The sequence below is a fragment of the Hippocampus zosterae genome, chromosome 12, assembly GCF_025434085.1.
Source record: "Hippocampus zosterae strain Florida chromosome 12, ASM2543408v3, whole genome shotgun sequence".
NCBI lineage: Eukaryota > Metazoa > Chordata > Actinopteri > Syngnathiformes > Syngnathidae > Hippocampus > Hippocampus zosterae.
The window spans coordinates 2,544,397-2,562,628 of record NC_067462.1 but is presented as its reverse complement, the minus strand read 5'-3'; the positions used below and the strand labels follow the sequence as shown (position 1 = coordinate 2,562,628).

General features: G+C 45.5%; 1 protein-coding gene across 4 annotated transcripts in view; it reads right to left on the bottom strand.

Moving 5' to 3' along the window:
* Positions 1–16,071, bottom strand: part of myo1b (myosin IB) — a 49,428-nt gene extending 33,357 nt beyond the window's left edge. For 3 of the 4 annotated variants that reach the window (XM_052082663.1, XM_052082664.1, XM_052082665.1), the window contains exons 1-2: positions 9,146–9,290; positions 5,801–5,916 (exon numbers count right to left, since the gene is read on the bottom strand). In XM_052082663.1, the coding sequence (XP_051938623.1) occupies positions 5,801–5,916; positions 9,146–9,271 (242 nt within the window). In that variant the 5' untranslated portion in view covers positions 9,272–9,290. Of the gene's footprint in view, positions 1–5,800; positions 5,917–9,145; positions 9,291–15,784 lie in introns of those variants that run through there. The other variant, XM_052082662.1, reaches the window with a different exon arrangement.
* Between the last annotated feature and the right edge of the window lie 2,161 nt (positions 16,072–18,232).

The following is an 18,232-nucleotide window of genomic DNA, read 5'->3' as shown; positions in this document are numbered from 1 at the left end:
GCGACCCTAGTGAGGATCAAGCGACTCGGAAGATGAATGAACGAATGAATAAACCTTTTTGGACTAGCACTACACGGGACGTTGCTACATGCTAGCGGTTTTCTATTTTGAGTCGGCATCAGGAGAGAAGCCCGTGATTTCCGAGCGATCAAGGCTTCCCTGCCAGGCAGGAAATCCGCCTGGCCCCTTGCTGCAAAACAACTCCTTCCGAAAGGCCAGGTGGACCGAGCGGCTGATCGAACTAAGCCTAAAAACACACAAGCACACCCACGCGTGCGAGAAGAGACGGTGGGAAGCGCAGCTGGGGTGGGCGGTCAGGCGAGACGCAGAAAATGCCGGGTTCGAACACATGCGGCCCAGATGTGATGACATTGTGTCGGCGTAAAACAGGTGGAAGATCAACAGGCTACGAAACGGCGTCAAAGACACACGTGCAGTTGTGATTCGACTAGTGGGGGCTCCTTACTTGATTCGACATGTGTGGTTCTGCTAACACGTCCTGGGACATACACGAAAACTTGTGGGTGGGGATGTGGTGGAGAACTGCACATTTACTCGGGGCGGAGAGATTTTGCACATAAACCCCCCCCCCCCAAAAAAAAAAAAAAGTCGAGATGAAAAATGACTGCCGAGTTTACTGAATGTGACTGAAAATCTGAGTCATGAGATTTTATCGAGTAATAAAGCACATGGATGAAACCTCACGTCCTGGCTATGCAATATACTTGGAGCTGGTGGGAGTGTGTGTGTGTGTGTGTGGTGGAGGGGGGGGGTACGTAGCCACATTCACAAAGCCACAGGCAGGGAAATGGAAAACGAGGGAGGGGGGGGGGGGGGGCTCAAGACTTGATTTTATAATCCCAGATGCCGCAGGCTTGTCAGATTGGGGGAAATTCTTCCATTGGTGCCGCTCTCAATGTCTCGTTGCGCCCACTTGAGCAAATGTCCTTGGCCGCTCGTGATGACACGATGACAAATAGCCGGGGGGGGGGGGGGGGCCTTTCAAACTGCTGCTTCGTTTAAAAAAAAAAAAAAAGGACATCAAACTCGGGCTAGATTTATAACGTGCGAGTTGATGACCTACTTCTTCAACTACCGACTTTGAATTACGCTAGCATATTAACGGGGGGAGGAAAACCAATGTTTATCGAATATTAGATAACGCACTCGGGCTACGGTTGCAATCTTTGATTCACGTTTAAATGAAACTCCACGGGAGGCAAAACATTCATTCATTCATTCATCTTCCGTACCGCTTGATCCACACTAGGGTCGCGGGGGGTGCTGGAGCCCATCCCAGCCATTAGGCGGGGGACACCCTGAATCGGTTGCCAGCCAATCGCAGGGCACACAGAGACGAACAACCATCCACGCTCACACTCACACCTAGGGACAATTTAGAGTGTTCAATCAGCCTGCCACGCATGTTTTTGGAATGTGGGAGGAAACCGGAGCACCCGGAGAAAACCCACGCAGGCCCGGGGAGAACATGCAAACTCCACACAGGGAGGCCGGAGCTGGAATTGAACCCGGTACCTCTGCACTGTGAAGCCCACGTGCTAACCACTGGACTACCGGGCCGCCCAGGGAGGCAAAACAATCGGATGGAATCAAGCGCCTCGTCTCAACATTTTAGTCGGGCGGCACTATCGTCAATTACGACTAATGCAAAACTAAATGCAACCAAATAACAGGCTCACGCTAAACGTCTGGGGCCTACTTTACACAACCCCCCCCCCCCATTACCTGAATGCGCCTTTATTTAGTGACTCGAGACTTCCTCCAGATTTCATGATGCAACAGCAGGACACAAAGAGGAACTATTTTATTATCTGAGAAATCAGGATACATTCCGTCCAGATAGCATTCAATCGAGCGTAGTAGCCGATTGCAAGCCGGACAGCAACTCGACGGCGGTTTAGCGACGGCGGTTTAGCGACGGCGGCGGCGGTTTAGCGCCGGCCTCGTTCCTACGTCTCGAAATCTGAACAAAAGAGCCGCTCTTCTACATATGGCCAAATTTCCACGGGCTATTGAGTCCTCTTCACGTTAATAATCAGCGCCAAATCTGTTTAACAGCTTGTTTGGGGTAATTTGACCAATCACGTGCCAGCCGAGCATGACTCCGCATGGGCTCTCCTGACAGCAACGCAAAACAGCAGCAGTGCGTTCCATCTGTTTCTTGATCAGCTTGTGAGCAACTCCAGGACACCGTTACAGGATGCCTCACCCTCTGACATGTGGATTTTAGCCTGTTATACTGCCGCTTCTCCACCCCCCGCCCATCCATTGCGTTTCTTCCACGAGTTGCGAGTGAGAAAGCGTACTCTTTTTGCGATCGCTCCTCTGTGGGTTTGCCGAGCTCACCATCACGCCGACACAAGCTACCCACCCGAGTCAAAATTTCAGAAAGTGCGACCGACAAACAGGTTTGCTGCTGCAGCGGCGATTACGTAAGCCTGCTGAAACCGTTGATCACGACAGAGGAAGCGGTGTGAAAATGATCAACGTTGAATGCAGAAAGTCAAAGATTGGCATATTTATAAGCAGGAGCATTTATATCCACTTCTGGTGCTGGTCGAGGCGGACCGCGCCCGGGACTGATCGCCCGTCAATTACAGAGAGCTTGTGGTCGGGGGCATTTTTCCTTTAATATACATTGAAATGAGTGCGCGAACTTATTCATCTGCACAATTTCCTGGTCAACGTTGGCAGGAAAAGCTTTTGGTACAAAGTCCAGGAGGAATAAGCAATAATGCAGTGACAAAAGCCATATATATTTACAACCATTTGGCTATGGCGAGCAGCGAAATGCAAACCAAGGTGTGGTGTCATTAATCAGTAAATGATTCAAGTTCACCCAAGCCATAAATTCGCACGGTGAACATCGCATGCAAGAGCGTGGCAACAAAACGGGGATGCGGTTGCTGCCGTCTGAATTTGTCAATCGTCTCCAGATGATCCGGAATGCTGCTGCTCACCTCTTGACGGGTACTCGTAGGAGGGAGCACATAACCTCCTATTCTGGCATCCCGTCACTGGTTCTCGGTCCCTTTTAGCGTTGTTTTTAAGATCCTATTTGTTTTCAAACGTTGATATGGCTTCGCCGCCCCACTTGACCTCTCAGAGCTCCTCTACCCCTAATCGGTCCTTCAGGTCTGCGGACCAGACAATATAAGAGGGACCGAAAACTATTTTTATTATTATATAAATAAAAATAAAAAATATATATTTTTATTTTTATTTTTTTATTTTCTGGCTTTTAAACTCGGCACGAGACTTGATTTTTTATTTTGACCGTTTTTGCGTTTTCTACCCTCTTTGTTACTCATTTATTGTTGTAGGAATTATTTCAGCTCCACGTGCAGCACTTTCTATGCAGCCTGGTTGTTTTCAAGCGCTCGACAAATACAGCCGAGTTGAGTCTTCAAATGTGTCCCAAATTCTTGGCAAGATGCCCGAAGGACTGCCAAGGGTGCCCCCCGTGACAAAGACGACCTGAAATTTGACACCGGTGTACCAAATCCGTTTCACTATATGCTTATTCGCATATTTGTTCAGATGAGTTGAAATATTCTAGAGGAGGAACCTACTCCAACAAGAAATGTCAGTGTTTTTCTTTTTTACATGTTACTTTTTTTTTTTCTTAAATTTCGGGAGGATGCTCATCCGCAAACATGCCAAGTGACACAACAGCGGAAAGCCCCGACATATCCCACAAGCAGACTTTGGCCCAATGGCCTTTTAGTCCAACGTGATGCAATTGAGCATTGGGGATTTCAATACGTCACCGAGCATTTGGAAAATAGGATCCCACCCCCCCAGAGACCACAAAGCCGTACTTCGCAATCTGTCTCCAGGCAAGCGGCGGTGAGGAAGCGCGTGGCCAAATGGGGTACTCGTGACGTCACCTATAAGGTTTTACTTTTCACGCTTAGGAGAGGAAAGCCTGCACCTGTCGGGAATGCTCATTAACTTGACGATTAGAATTTGCAACCACATTTGAGTTGATTGTAAAACAGCTGTGATGGGACCATTCCACCCCCCCCCCAAAAAAGGTGTTGCTGGTTGACATGCAAGTGATATTTCCCTTTCGAGCGCAGGTGCGTTATATGAAAAGAAAGCAAAACTTATTTGTTCTTTAAGGCATTTCTGTCCGCCACTAAGGTGTCAACCGACATGTACCGACAGGAGGGGCGCGGGGGGCATGCCGACATTGTTTCTGATCAATTCAAGCTTTGACATGTACAGTATTCCCTCGAAGTGAAAGCAGCTTTTACGTGGCATTCATGAGCAATCAAAATCCTTCCGATTCGGCTACAAACAAGAATTCCGCTTGGAATTCCCCCTTTTGTTGATCTTTTAATATGACATGGAATGACAAAAAATAAAAATAAAAATAATAACGTTGGATATGCATGATGACTTTACTGCGAACGCAACACGAGGTCGAGTAGATCAACACAAGGCCCTAAAGCTCCTCCCAGATGGTCCCACTTGAGGATTAAGATCAATTCGTGTCGCATCGTGAAAGCATCTTCATTTGATTGGCGTTTTGCAGAGCCGCCTTTCATACATCGACGGCACCTTGCGTCCCACGAGCTTCGACGAGGCAAGATACACACACGTCTTGCGTTTGACATCTTCAACCCAATCATCCGGCAACCAAACTAACTGTTCCTCGGAATCGCATGACGGGGAGCCGGTTCTCATCAAGAAGCTCTTTTCGATTCCCATCACCAGTGGCTTCGATTTTATCAAAGTCAAGTCAAGTCAAGAGTATTTCTCGAGCACTTTCGAACAGCCATCGCTGCATACAAATTGCTGTACATGGAGCGATTTAACAAACACAATAAACAGTAAGACGAATCGGTAATAAAGGCGGTGGAAAGCACCAAACAGTAAAATCAAGGACAAATCAAAGACAAAAAAAAAACCAAAGAACAAATTGCTGAAATTTTTGATCGCAATGGAGACGGCATACTTGGCTCGTATCAAAATGATTAGGCCTCTGCACTCAACAGAGTACCCGTTGTGGAATTTCTCTCTTTTTTTTGTGGGTATTGTTTATACAACATCAAGTATAAAAAAAAAAACACCTTGGAGCACATTTGTGGCCGCTTTTCTATTTTCTTTATAAACGTGCTAACGATGAAACAAACTCTTGCTTTTGTCTGCTTAGCACGCGTCTCTTCTGGGACAATGGTATTCCTCTCCCCACTTCCATTGGGTCTCTTGACAACCAAAAGACAGAGCGGGCTAATTGACGAGGCTTGGCCTTTGTTCCGTCTTGGCAGCTTCGCGGCAAACGCTGACGTAACGTCGTTTTTTGGACAGATGGTCAGCCAAAGAGCTGAATGGCCAGGGGAGCTCCAGTCTGACTCGAGACTACAAGAGCAAGTGCCCTTCTGATCCCCTCGCCAACCCCCCCCCCCCCCCCCCCCCCCCACCCCTCCATTCGTCACAGAGTGCACTTTGATAATCTTTACAGAGATGTGCACAGCGCACTCGCTTTTGCCAACAGATAGAGCTGAACTCCACCATCCGCTTATCCATTTTCAGGGTCAGCGGATGAAGTGGGCCGCGGCTGACTTGGGACATGGACATGACGCAACATGTCCATGTCGGTCGGTCAATCGCAGGTCACGTATGTCGTTTAAAAAAATAAAATGGAAAAAGTTGCTCACTTTTTTTTTTTTGTATTTTTCTTTAGAACCACAACACAAAATATTACAAAGAAACACACCCACACAAATCAATATTGTATAAATATACAAATAAAGCTTGGATGGAGACTCACATGTGTGGACTAAGTTCGTAGAAGTTTCTGTTGCGATACTCTTCCACTTTCTCAGGGCTGTAGATGGGCAGCGACCTGTAGGGGTTCACGGAGATGACCACACTGCCAATGTAAGTCTGCGGGGGAAGAAAGGAGTGAACGGCTCGTGAATGAACTTGCAATGGTCTTCATTCTACTGCACTAACAGCAGGTGGAGCTAAAAAAAAACGAACATACAAAAACAAAGCCAAGTCCATTTGAAACCTGATTGTTGAACAACAATGTGAGGAATTCTGCTTGCCTCAGCTTTGCTCAGCTGGGGATCGCTAATACAGTGTTGAGGCGTGCAATGCCTGGAGTGAAACCGAACACAAACGGGAATCTGTGGGGCGGGGCAAAACCTCAGAATGTTGAGGAGTCTGATGCGGCAGCGCCCGGGAAAACCAATTATGACACTTTGTACACACCTTCAAGTTTGAAAAATCATCTGCTTGTGGCTGTCATGTTTTCTTTCTCCTCGCGAGTATATTGTTGACGCATCGGTGCAATGCGGACTTGGAGAAAGTGTGTCACGGTTGACCGCTATATAATGAACGCAAAAACAAACTACGGTCAGCGTAATGCCATCGAAAGGTTTTACGCATTTGCACCCTGACGGTCTGAGCTGGTTTTGACACTCAAAACAATTGTTATGGAGTTGTCGTGAACTCATTTACTGCAGTGCGTTTGCCAATATAAGAGGAAAACCGTTCCGCCCTGCGACTGTCAATAGATTCAGATTGTAACCTTATTAAAAACGCATAAAACAAAAGAAATAAATTTATTTATGTGTTGAGTGCGCCACTGCCACCTACTGTTGTGGATGTGCAACTACACTTTATTCAAGTCCGGCAAACAGAATCCTACTGTAAAACTCCCAACTTTTCTCCGTTTTCCATCACGCCAAAACAAAACAAACCACTCTTTACGTAACGTTGACACCACGTCCGAACAAAATCTAACACTTCAGCTCGCAGAGAGCATAAGCAGCCATCGACGCCTACGCTCAAAAACAGTGCCTGGATAGCACTTTCACACATCAAGCAGAAACATTCTCTCTGCTGTCCATGGTAATGGTTTGTTGCGTAATCCACTCCAAAAGGAGCGGAGCGCAGCCTTGCCTGTGGCAACAACCTCCCACGGCCTCTCGTTCAAGAGCAACACAGGAGGGAGCTTTTGGCCTTTTCGCGAGTGGGGAGGGCCGCTACAAAAGTCCATAATTGACTGCAAGCTAAACATCGTCATGTGCTGCCGTGGGTTTCTGATGACCAAAAAATAAATTAATAACACGGCACAAGAGCGAGGCTTGCGTTTGTTTCACGCTAAAAAAAAATAAATAAAATTCAATATTAGTCTGGAAATAAATAAATAAATGGATAAACAAACGGGGCGGCCCGGTAGTCCAGTGGTTAGCACGTGGGCTTCACAGTGCAGAGGTACCGGGTTCGATTCCAGCTCCGGCCTCCCTGTGTGGAGTTTGCATGTTCTCCCCGGGCCTGCGTGAGTTTTCTCCGGGTGCTCCGGTTTCCTCCCACATTCCAAAAAACATGCATGGTAGGCTGATTGGACGCTCTAAATTGTCCCTAGGTGCGAGTGTGAGCGTGGATGGTTGTTCGTCTCTGTGTGCCCTGCGATTGGCTGGCAACCGATTCAGGGTGTCCCCCGCCTACTGCCCAAAGACGGCTGGGATAGGCTCCAGCACCCCCCGCGACCCTAGTGAGGATCAAGCGGTTCAGAAAATGGATGGATGGATAAACAAACGTGTTAAGACTATTGAAGGAAGGACAAGAATGAAGAAATGAAATCGAATCCAAGGAGTCAGCGACCTCCTTTCAACACCTGCGCAGTCTAAAAATTTTAATTTGTTCGATCGGAAAACTTGTAAATGACCATGCGCAACCCTCTTCTTTATTTCAAAAGAATCAAGTCTCACAGCGTTACAAATCACATGAAGGAGAAACGCCAAAGGCAACTCCTTGATATATTTTCCAATAATGACATTTTAAAATAAGCCAGTTGCTTTTGGTGCCTTGCAGTCGAAGCAATATTGCCATTTTTTTTCCCCCTCCAATCGGCAAGTACAATTCTCTAATGTCATTGAGATTTATTGAAAGAACGTTGGCTGTGATTTCTACGAGTCATTGCTTTTGAAAAGGCACTTTAAAAAAAAAAAGTAAATCTTTACATTACTACGCGATTAAAAACGCTGTAAGGTTGAAGTCTTCATTTCGAAAATTAGAAGCCCAGAGATTATAATTACAGAGCACGACATACAAGAAGATAAAAAACACCATCCCAACCGCTCCTGTGGGACGTGAGCTACGTCTTAAGAAAATCTCGAGTGCGCGCTTGCTATCATTGCTGCATGAGTTGACATTATCCCTCGGGCACCGGGAGCCAACGGCAACCCAGAGTGGAGGTGGAATCATCACAGCTGATGTCTCGAGCAGCCAGCCAGACAGTCTGAGCATGAAGCTCGGGCCCCCATTATGAGACATAAAAATAGTCCAGTCAAGGCTTTGCCTATAGAAAGCCAGCCACTTTCACATACCGTGAAGGCAGACAAACGCAGGAGGGAAGCATGGAAATCGCAAACTCAAATGTAAAGACCTGGAAAAATGAATTCCGACATCACCGTCTAGACACTGATATTGAATTTAGGTGCTTAAAAACATCCAGGGCGGCCCGGTAGTCCAGTGGCTGGCACGTCGGCTTCACAGTGCAGAGGTACCGGGTTCGATTCCTGCTCCGGCCTCCCTGTGTGGAGTTTGCATGTTCTCCCCGGGCCTGCGTGGGTTTTCTCCGGGTGCTTCGGTTTCCTCCCACGTTCCAAAAACATGCGCGGCAGGCTGATTGAACACTCTAAATTGTCCCTAGGTGTGAGTGTGTGCGGATGGTTGTCTCTGTGTGCCCTGCGATTGGCTGGCAACCGATTCAGGGTGTACCCCGCCTACTGCCCGGAGACAGCTGGGATAGGCTCCAGCACCCCCCCGCGACCCTAGTGAGGATCAAGCGGCTCGGAAGATTAATAAAAACATCCAATCACCATTACACTGACAATGCATATTTCCTTTAGATAGGGTTTTGTCGTGGCCACGTTGGAGCGCCTCGTTGTCCACCATGAGTGTGCGGACAAAGAATGACAGAGTCGTAAGAAAAGAGGTTATTTTTTGGTGGGCAAAAAGTCTAAATTGACAGCCAGTGTGTGGGCCGTCACTCTTCTCGCTGGTGTATCAGATTTTGAAGACAACTTTCCTTTTATGAGGACTTTAACATGCCTGAAGACTGAAAACTTCATCCATATGCAAAACGAAATACATTACTTACGTAGATCTCATTGTGGTCAAAGCGCTTTCTCAGGTTCTCGAGGAAGGAGTCTTCCGACAAAGGTTCCAGGAGGACCATGTCACCCACCCCAATCATGTTGTCTAGAAGTGACGTTTTCACCTCCATTTTGGCTGCTGGTTTCGCCCTGGAGACAAAAAATAAATAAAAGATTGAGCATTTGCCAAACGTGCTGTGCAGTGACCTGGAAGGAGGTGGCCACGTCAGGTTAGTGGCCGTTGATTTCTGCTTTTTTTTTTAGAAGTATTCTTCAAAACCTCAATCAGAATGCTAAATTGTTAAATTTGCCAGAAAAAAAATCAACACTGGATTGGTCAACAATCGATGAAGAAGGAATACGGTCTATACCGACTGACTTGACGCTTGACCTCTGGGCGGTTACTCAGACGTGTTTTATAAATCAAAAAATCGCGCAGGATTCCCACATTTTCTCACCCGTCCGCTGGCTTCGCCACACGGCCGGTAAAAGATCTGAGCTGGCGAGCGCCCGCACAAAGACAATGCTGGGGCTGGCACTTTTCAGTCCCGCGCTGCCCTCGAATGCCTTTTGGGACGCTAATCCCATTGCTATAGGACAGGAGAAAAGAGGGGCCTAGCATACATTCATGGCCCCGTTTGCGGGGCTTTGCTCAACGGCGACGCAATGTTCGCCGCTGTGACCGACCTCACGTACAAGGACAACCTTTTGAGGCCGGGTAGTCAACGACTGTTCACCCCTCGGACCATACAAAAAGTCTCTTTGCAACGACCGACGGTTGAGCGTAGCAAGTCGACCCATTCCCATGTTTGCGGTATGCTTCTCCCTCGAAACACCAGAAACGGTAGCGGTTGGAGAGTAATTTAAGAGGCCTTCACATTCAAATGACACTCAGGAGGGTTGGGATGCAAACTCGGAAGACAAAAGCATCCAGTGCAGGTAATGAAATGACTCAGACCAGATTACACGATGCTTTGAAGAAAAACCCTCAAGAGTTTCCAACACATAACTCTGTCCGGGCTGTCAAACAACTTCGAGACAGCCCGAGTTCTTGGAAGAGCTAAAAAAAAAAAAAATTGGCTCCGTGTAAACTTCCTCTTCACTTTTTCCCTGGCTTCTGTTTCCCTCCAGGGCTGAATATTATTAGTCCGGAAAGAAGAGCCTCGGCTTTAGCCAGCCAAAAACCATTGTTGTAAAGAAACACAACGGCATCATTTATAAAAAACAAGCAATTGATGAGGCGGCCCGGTAGTCCAGTGGTTAGCACGTCGGCTTGACAGTGCAGAGGTACCGGGTTCGATTCCAGCTCCGGCCTCCCTGTGTGGAGTTTGCATGTTCTCCCCGGGCCTGCGTGGGTTTTCTCCGGGTGCTCCGGTTTCCTCCCACATTCCAGAAAAACATGCATGGTAGGCTGATTGGACGCTCTAAATTGTCCCTAGGTGTGAATGTGAGCGTGGATGGTTGTTCGTCTCCGTGTGCCCTGCGATTGGCTGGCAACCGATTCAGGGTGTCCCCCGCCTACTGCCCGAAGACGGCTGGGATAGGCTCCAGCACCCCCCGCGACCCTAGTGAGGATTAAGCGGTCCAGAAAATGGATGGATGGATAATTATTAGGCGGCCCGGTAGTCCAGTGGTTAGCACGTCGACTTCACAGTGCAGAGGTACCGGGTTCGATTCCTGCTCCGGCCTCCCTGTGTGGAGTTTGCATGTTCTCCCCGGGCCTGCGTGGGTTTTCTCCGGGTGCTCCGGTTTCCTCCCACATTCCAAAAACATGCGTGGCAGGCTGATTGAACACTCTAAATTGTCCCTGGGTGTGAGTGTGAGTGCGAATGGTTGTTTGTTTCTGTGTGCCCTGCGATTGGCTGGCAACCGATTCAGGGTGTCCCCCGCCTACTGCCCGAAGACAGCTGGGATAGGCTCCAGCACCCCCCGCGACCCTAGTGAGGATCAAGCCGCTCGGAAGATGAATGAATGAATAAATGAATGGATAGGAAGGAAGACGGCGGTCAAAACACCTCAGTAGGATTAGTCCCTTTTGGCAGAGGATAAAGAATTTATGCCTGTGACTCCTTGTATATTTTCTGTCTCTACGTGTTGCTGAATAGTTGCTGTTCAAATACGTTGCGACATCAATGCTAGTTTCCTTAGCCCATCCGATTACGGGGCTTCGCTGTACGTGTTGGAGTTAAGCTAGCCGACTTTTGTATCGGGAAAAGCTACTTGGTTGCTTTAAATACACCGCGTGCTTTATGTTAGGTTTTGTTTGACAGCAAACTTCCGACAGGCAGCTCGTCCGCGATCTGGCAAACTTCGCCTTTCTGGGAAATGAGTCGACAGCGCAACAAAGCTATTTGATGACTTCTCACTCCCAAGAACACTTTCCTTGCACCTCCTGGATACAATCCCCTTTCGCCCAACGTGGAGTCTCTCGGCAGGCTCAAATAACAACACTTAAGCGACTCACCTGTCTGCCGAATTTTATCTCACGTGTACATTGTACGGATCACAAAGGTCCAATTTCAAACTGCTTTACATAATACAGATTTTAATCGGTGAAAATCTGATACCGATGGATGAGCACCGGGCCTGAGATTTCACAAGGGTTATTATACGAGACGCGCTCTGTGACCCAGATAGCGCCGTCGGATCAAATCTTGCGAGGGCAACATGGAGAAAACGCCATTAAATGTGCATTTATTATTTACAGGCGCACGACTTAACTGCCACCTTTTATTTTGTTTACCACAGAATTCTGGTCACAGACGATCCTCTTTTGGTACCCGCCCCACCCCAGAGTGCCGTTTTCTTATATTTGAACGCTCGTGGAGCTTGGCAGGGTTTGGTAACCGTTTTTTGACTTGAGCTAATCACAATAGTCAATAGAAGTTGCGGCAATTTAATTAGTTGGGCTTGTAATTCAGACAGCGTTTTAACCCTGGAGGGGTTGCGTGAACACAGCGGCATCTGTGTCCAAGTAAAAATGCTTAAAAAAAGGGAGTCTCAAATGCAACGGCAGACCGAGTTGGTCTTGCCATGGCAGTTGAGTCACAACATCACAGCTTGGGGAGACATTTAAACACTCCTGAATGGAGAAGGAGGAGAAAGAGCAGCAGCAGAAGCACGTCATGGGTGTGGCAGAGGACACAAGAGGACCGAGCTTTGAAGCGACCGACACACGGCAAGCTACTGCCTGGAAAAGTGACCTGGAATCTTGAATCATCAACACCAGTGCATTGGATTTCTGCGTGAAAGTTTGTACACGAACACGCTTGATGGAGCTTGCGACAAACCACTTCGGACATCTGGCATTTCATGGTTAAATTAAATTAAAAAAAAAAAACATGTTCTGAATTTAAAGTTTCATACTGTGATTGTTGACATGACCAAATTAAGTGTTCAAGGTGTGCAAATATTACCACTCAATATTTCCGTTTCTCTAGATGGCAATTTAATAAATGGGCTCAATTATAATAATAATAATGATGCAAAAAAAAAAAAAAGCGAGAGCAGGTGAACGATGGGAACTATCGTTTGATTTGTTCCATGACATAAAAGAAGCCAAGAGGAAGCGGGGGCCATTGTCACGGTCCTTCTTTGTCCTGCCTGTCGCCCTTTGAAAAAGCCAAAGCTTTTTTTTTTTTTTTTCAATATGATTATACCACAAACACACACTGGTGAGATCAGGTTTATTGCATCTGAAACCTTTAGGGCATAGGTGTCAAACTTAAGGCTGGGGGGCCCAGCACTGTCCCGTCACATCATTTTATGGGGCCCGCGAAAGCAAATCAAATTTCATGATGCTTGCAAAAATCTGTACCAATTTTTTTTTTTTTTTTTAAAGAAAATGCATTTTCTTGTTACCAAAGCACTGATAACAGCAACTCAAATAATTGCTGAATAAACCGTTCCTCTTGACTTTTTTTTTTTATATGGTTTCAGCCAAAATGGCCTTCCAAGGGAAACAAGCTAAAATCAGGCCCATGACAAAAATTTTGTTTGACACCCCCGCTTTAGGGCACGTTCCTAAAATAATGGCTTCACGAAAAAAAAAATATATACGATAAACAAATGAACACAATCTGAAGTCGACATGCGTCTCGGTTGACTTGCGGCGTTCACTGTAAAAGTGAAGAGTGAAAGCACACTCCAAGGTTTGCACTCTCTCACTGTATGAGCGCACAAACACACCTGAAATGCTCCCCAGACTGCTTTGCATGAGTAGGATCAGCAGAAGGCCACTAGGTGGGTTTCATCTGGCAGCGACGCCCCGCACGCAAATATGAAAACCCATGTCAGCCAGTGGAAGAATGAGGAATTCAAATTATTCTGGCGAGTTAAGAGCTGTCGATCAATTTAAAAAAAATTTTTTTTGCGTTGAATTGCAACCTAAATTGGAGTTACGAGTGAGATGAGATGGCTCGCCACTCCACTGAAGGTGGGAGGTGTCGTTCTGTGTTTTGGACCGGGCCAGGGGTCATGAGTCCGTAGCATGGGACACAGCGTCTTTCGCCGCAAAATCGGGCGACATTCATGTCGCTTGACCACGCCCCCTTACGTGCACACATCCAACAAGGAAATACCACAATAACGACAGTTTATAACAAGCACTTCATTTTCACCACCAATGTTGCCAATGGGCGAAGTAACGGCCGTTGGAAACCAGTTTCTTTTCATTCAAATTTCAGCTTCTGCAGCCAACGGCAGTGACGTCGTGCGCGCAGATCACACGATTTTATTTCTGCCATCCTGGCGCCCATTCTACTCATCGGTGGAGACTACAGGTCTTCTTCCTCTCTCTTTTTCAACTTCACACAATTTGTAGACTGAGCCCCTCTGGTACTTTTCTTTTTTTGATCATTTTAAAAAATGGATTATGTTTATCAGATAATGGATGGATGTTTTTTTTTAAACTGCTATATAAATAACGTTGAGTTGTATTCTCGTTTTTTAGACAATGCAGAACTATTAAATCCCCAAAAAATGGTGGCTTTTGGGTCAGCTAGAATGGATTAATGGCATTGTAATGTGGGAAAGGTATCAATATCAGAAAATATTGTTTCTTAAGATTGGAAGTTGAAAAAAAAATACTCATAAGTCAAGTGTTCACGTCTCTGTTGAATTTTTTTCTTCCCCCATGCGTTTTAGGCTTCTTGCTTGATGTATTCTGTTAGTGAAAACATGTTAAAAGGTCCCAAAAAATAAAAAATGTCCACATGGATGTAAATTCGGCACATATACTAATTCCCCACAGCCCCCTTTTGGGAATGCACATGTACCTTTTGTTGATGCAGCACTGCGACCATGAGACACGCCTCACAACGCCAACCTGCATAGCCTGGTCGGCAAGGCAAGTACAAACACTATTCTCCACAACAACCCGGCTAAGGGACTTTGGTCATCACCGCACACCTCGACCACTCGTGTTCAAGATAAGTTCTTCACGCACGTTTATTGAAGCGTTGTCAAAACACAAACGCCTTTGATGAAGGAACGAGAACAGAGAACAGCCAAATGATTTCAATTTTAAAGAACTGCAATGAACTACAAGGAAAATGTTCATATTTGATTTTTTTGGGAGGGGGGGGGGGGCGGTGGGTTCGAAGCCAATGGACATACAGACGAAAAACATGAATAATATTTATAAAAAAAAAGTCTTGTGAGATTCTAGCAAGATTTTCGTTGACTTCCGATTAAAAATCTCAACACTTGAAATGGAGCAGAAAGACCCCGAAACAAGTAATGCAGTTTTGTTTGACAACAGATAATTTCTCTTTGTGGAAAGAATAAAGTATCTCGTGAGACAGCAGGCTTCGTGATTTGGCTTAATCCAATCAAAATGCTTTTTGCATTCTTTCCATTAACGATCACCATAGCCAGCAACAACATTGATATTTTACTGGCACCCTGTTTTACGGATGAATATTAAAATTAGAAGCCAGTCTGTAATCTGAGACAATTTTATGTACTGTGGCTACTTCTTTTTTCATACGCATGCAACAGACGACCGTTGATTTACTCCAAAACACTGAAAAAAAGGACCTCTGAAAACTGAGGTCAATGACATCGCCCTCAAAGTTTAACCACAGTAAGATATCAGTAATCCTTTTCTGTGCCTCGTTTGTCCACTGATCAGAGGAAGTCGTTAAAATCCGTTTAGGAGTTTAAAAAAACAACTTAATAGTAACAATACGTTTCTCTGTGCAGAAATTGCGCATGTATAAAGTTCCAAGATGTCACAAATAGTGGCAAGGACAACAATCGGTGCAAAGTTGGTAAGATTTAAGTTGGATTTGCATCTCCTCAGTGGGACATCTCACCACACGCTAAGACGCCAGATGAAACCAATTAACTCGAGACGGAAAAACTCAAAAAGGAGAACTACAACTACTACTACGACACTGCGAAATACAGCACTAATCTCTTCCTACATTCCAATTTATTCATATTAAAAAAAAAAACAAAGAAACTCGACTGCAATCCCCAACCCCCCATCCACCGCGAATTGGAGAGGAATGAATGAGTCGTGAAGCCGACGTTTGGGAAAACTGTCCAAAAGTTGCAGCAACAGAACAAAGCAAAAAAAAAAAAACACAACAAGAGTTGGCAAACCCGAGCCCCAAATCACAACTAAATGGCCAACTTACCGGTTAACTCTTCCAAAGTCGCTTCCTCTCTCCCCAAATCCAATTTTCCGTAGAAAACTAGCACCGCGAAGAAATGACTGCAGTCCAAATCCGGAGCGGCTCCGTTCCGGGGCTGCCTACAAGTGGAAACTCGAGTCTTGGAGCTTGAACGTGGCTCTCGGCACTGTTGAATGGAGCTCCGGGACCGACTTGAGAGCTCGGCGTACTCCGGCCGCGGGGAGTGTCCAAAAACGGCGTCGCCCTGATAGTTCAGCGTCCTCTAATCACCTACGGCGTGGAGTGAAATGGTGCGTTCACTTGTTGTAGGCATTTTGCATTTTTCCCTTCGTGTCGCTTCTGTAATGTCACGGCTCGGACAACCTGTCAAATTGTACCGTTGGAAAGAAACATTCAGTAATATAGGAGGGATATTTATAAGTCCAAAACTTTAAGATAACTTTTAAGGGAAAACAGAAGATGGGGGAAAGCGAAACAAAACCCTAAAAAGAAAGTTCACGGGATAAGTTGTGGATTTCCCCGAGTAAACGACAACGCACCATTCAAACGATCCATCACCACCCCCCCGCGCTCCGTCATCATGGCCCAACATCCCCCTCGCGTGTCTTATTTCTAGATAGCACGCAAACGTTTGTTGACGGTTACTTTTCGTCTAATGTATACAGAGAGAAAACGTAACCAGCGGGTAAGCATGTTACATGATTTCCAATTGATTCCTTTCATTTCTTTCTCAGAAGAGAAACGTACTTTTCACACAGGTGCAAATGCGAATGCGCACCTGTGCACCGAATGCGATCTTAATTGATCGTTGTTGAACAATTTCAAAATGTCCCTGGTTTCACTTCAAAAAATATTCGCAAGATGTTCCAAACATTTGCACACACGCCTAACCAATCTACACACTTTATATTGCGCTCATACTGTTCATTATCAATTAACTCCTCGCTTAAACTGTGGCTTACCTGTCTGACAGCTAACTTCCATTTTCCGTTCCAGCTCACTCAAAATGATGGCTCTTATCAACAACTCGTTTTAACTTTACTGGATAAAACTTTATTATATTGTAGTTGAGATTTCCTAAAATGTTGCAGTTCCAGACTCCATCTAATCCACAAAAAGACTTGCTTTGATCCTTCACGGTGTCAGGAGGCGAGTGTACAAAATTCTTTTTTTTGGTGCAAACTGGGACCAATTTGGAAGGTGTTGTGAAGTTCCTTGAAAAACTAGAACAAGTTTGACTCCAGACACTAAGGTGGGATGAATTATATATGACATCCCGGTAGTGGGTGGAATACTCGGTGAAACGGGGACATTTTGTCCTGCTGCCTTTTAGTTTAGTTTTATTAATAAGTATGGTTTGATTATATTATTGCATATCGGTTGCACCCAAACCAATTGCAAACTCCCGTCATACCGGATTCATACAATTTAGATATGTATTGCCGATTCTACGTTCAAAGGATGGAACACACTAAGTGCAGTACTGCACAATGTTATTTAAAAAAAAAACGGTCAGCTTCAGCTCATCGATGACCTTCTTGAGAACAAGTAGTACAGGAAACTGGATCGATGGAGGCATTCAAGACAGAGAAAATAATAATTAATAATTATTTTCTGATTTTACGCCCATAGGTTTACAAGTCAAAACGTTTCCTCGTCATTAATGCACCTTACTTAGTTCTCTGTCTTTCGTGGGTGTTGCAGTTTGGCAGCTTTTTGGACACCAAACAAGCTGGCCCTGCTGACTGACTGGAATTCTGCTGGCGGAGTACAATGTCGGCCTTCTCTCTCAGCAGCTTCTTTAATGAGGACCTTGACAATGAAGGTACACGCTCCTCTTTTTTTTTTTTTTTTAGAGAAATCGTTTCTGGTACTGTATGATGTTCAGTGAGCATCACTTGGAATCGAAAATTCCGAGGATTTTATCTTCATTTGTTCACCTAATCCTTAAAAAAAATATTTAGAAATGATTTTGGTGTCAGTGCAGCACAAACAAACATCTGACAAAGTTGAATTCTTGTGAAATAATGTATTTTTTTTAAAGTTTCTTTGTCCTTCTGTCTGTTGTTGTTTTCAATTACTTTTATGTTAATGGCGGATGATATAGGAAGTTAGAAATGGACTGTACCAAAAAAATGAGTAAAATGACCCTTTAAATCAGGGGTGTCCAAACTTTTTGCCAAGGAGGCCAGATTTTATGTGGTAAAATGTCGGGGGGCCGACCTTGGCTGACATTCTTTACATTGAACAACAATATTGTTCAACAAATTTTAGTAAGCCAGTCTGTTTCACATTTCCATTTTTATTTTAATTCTAGTGTCTAAATGCTATTACTCATTTAGTGAATGCTATTACTCATTTAGCCACTAGAGGGAAGCAGTACTCTATGAAACATCACTCACCAGTCTACGAGACCTCAGTCAATGCAACACGTGTTCCATTGCGCCCAAC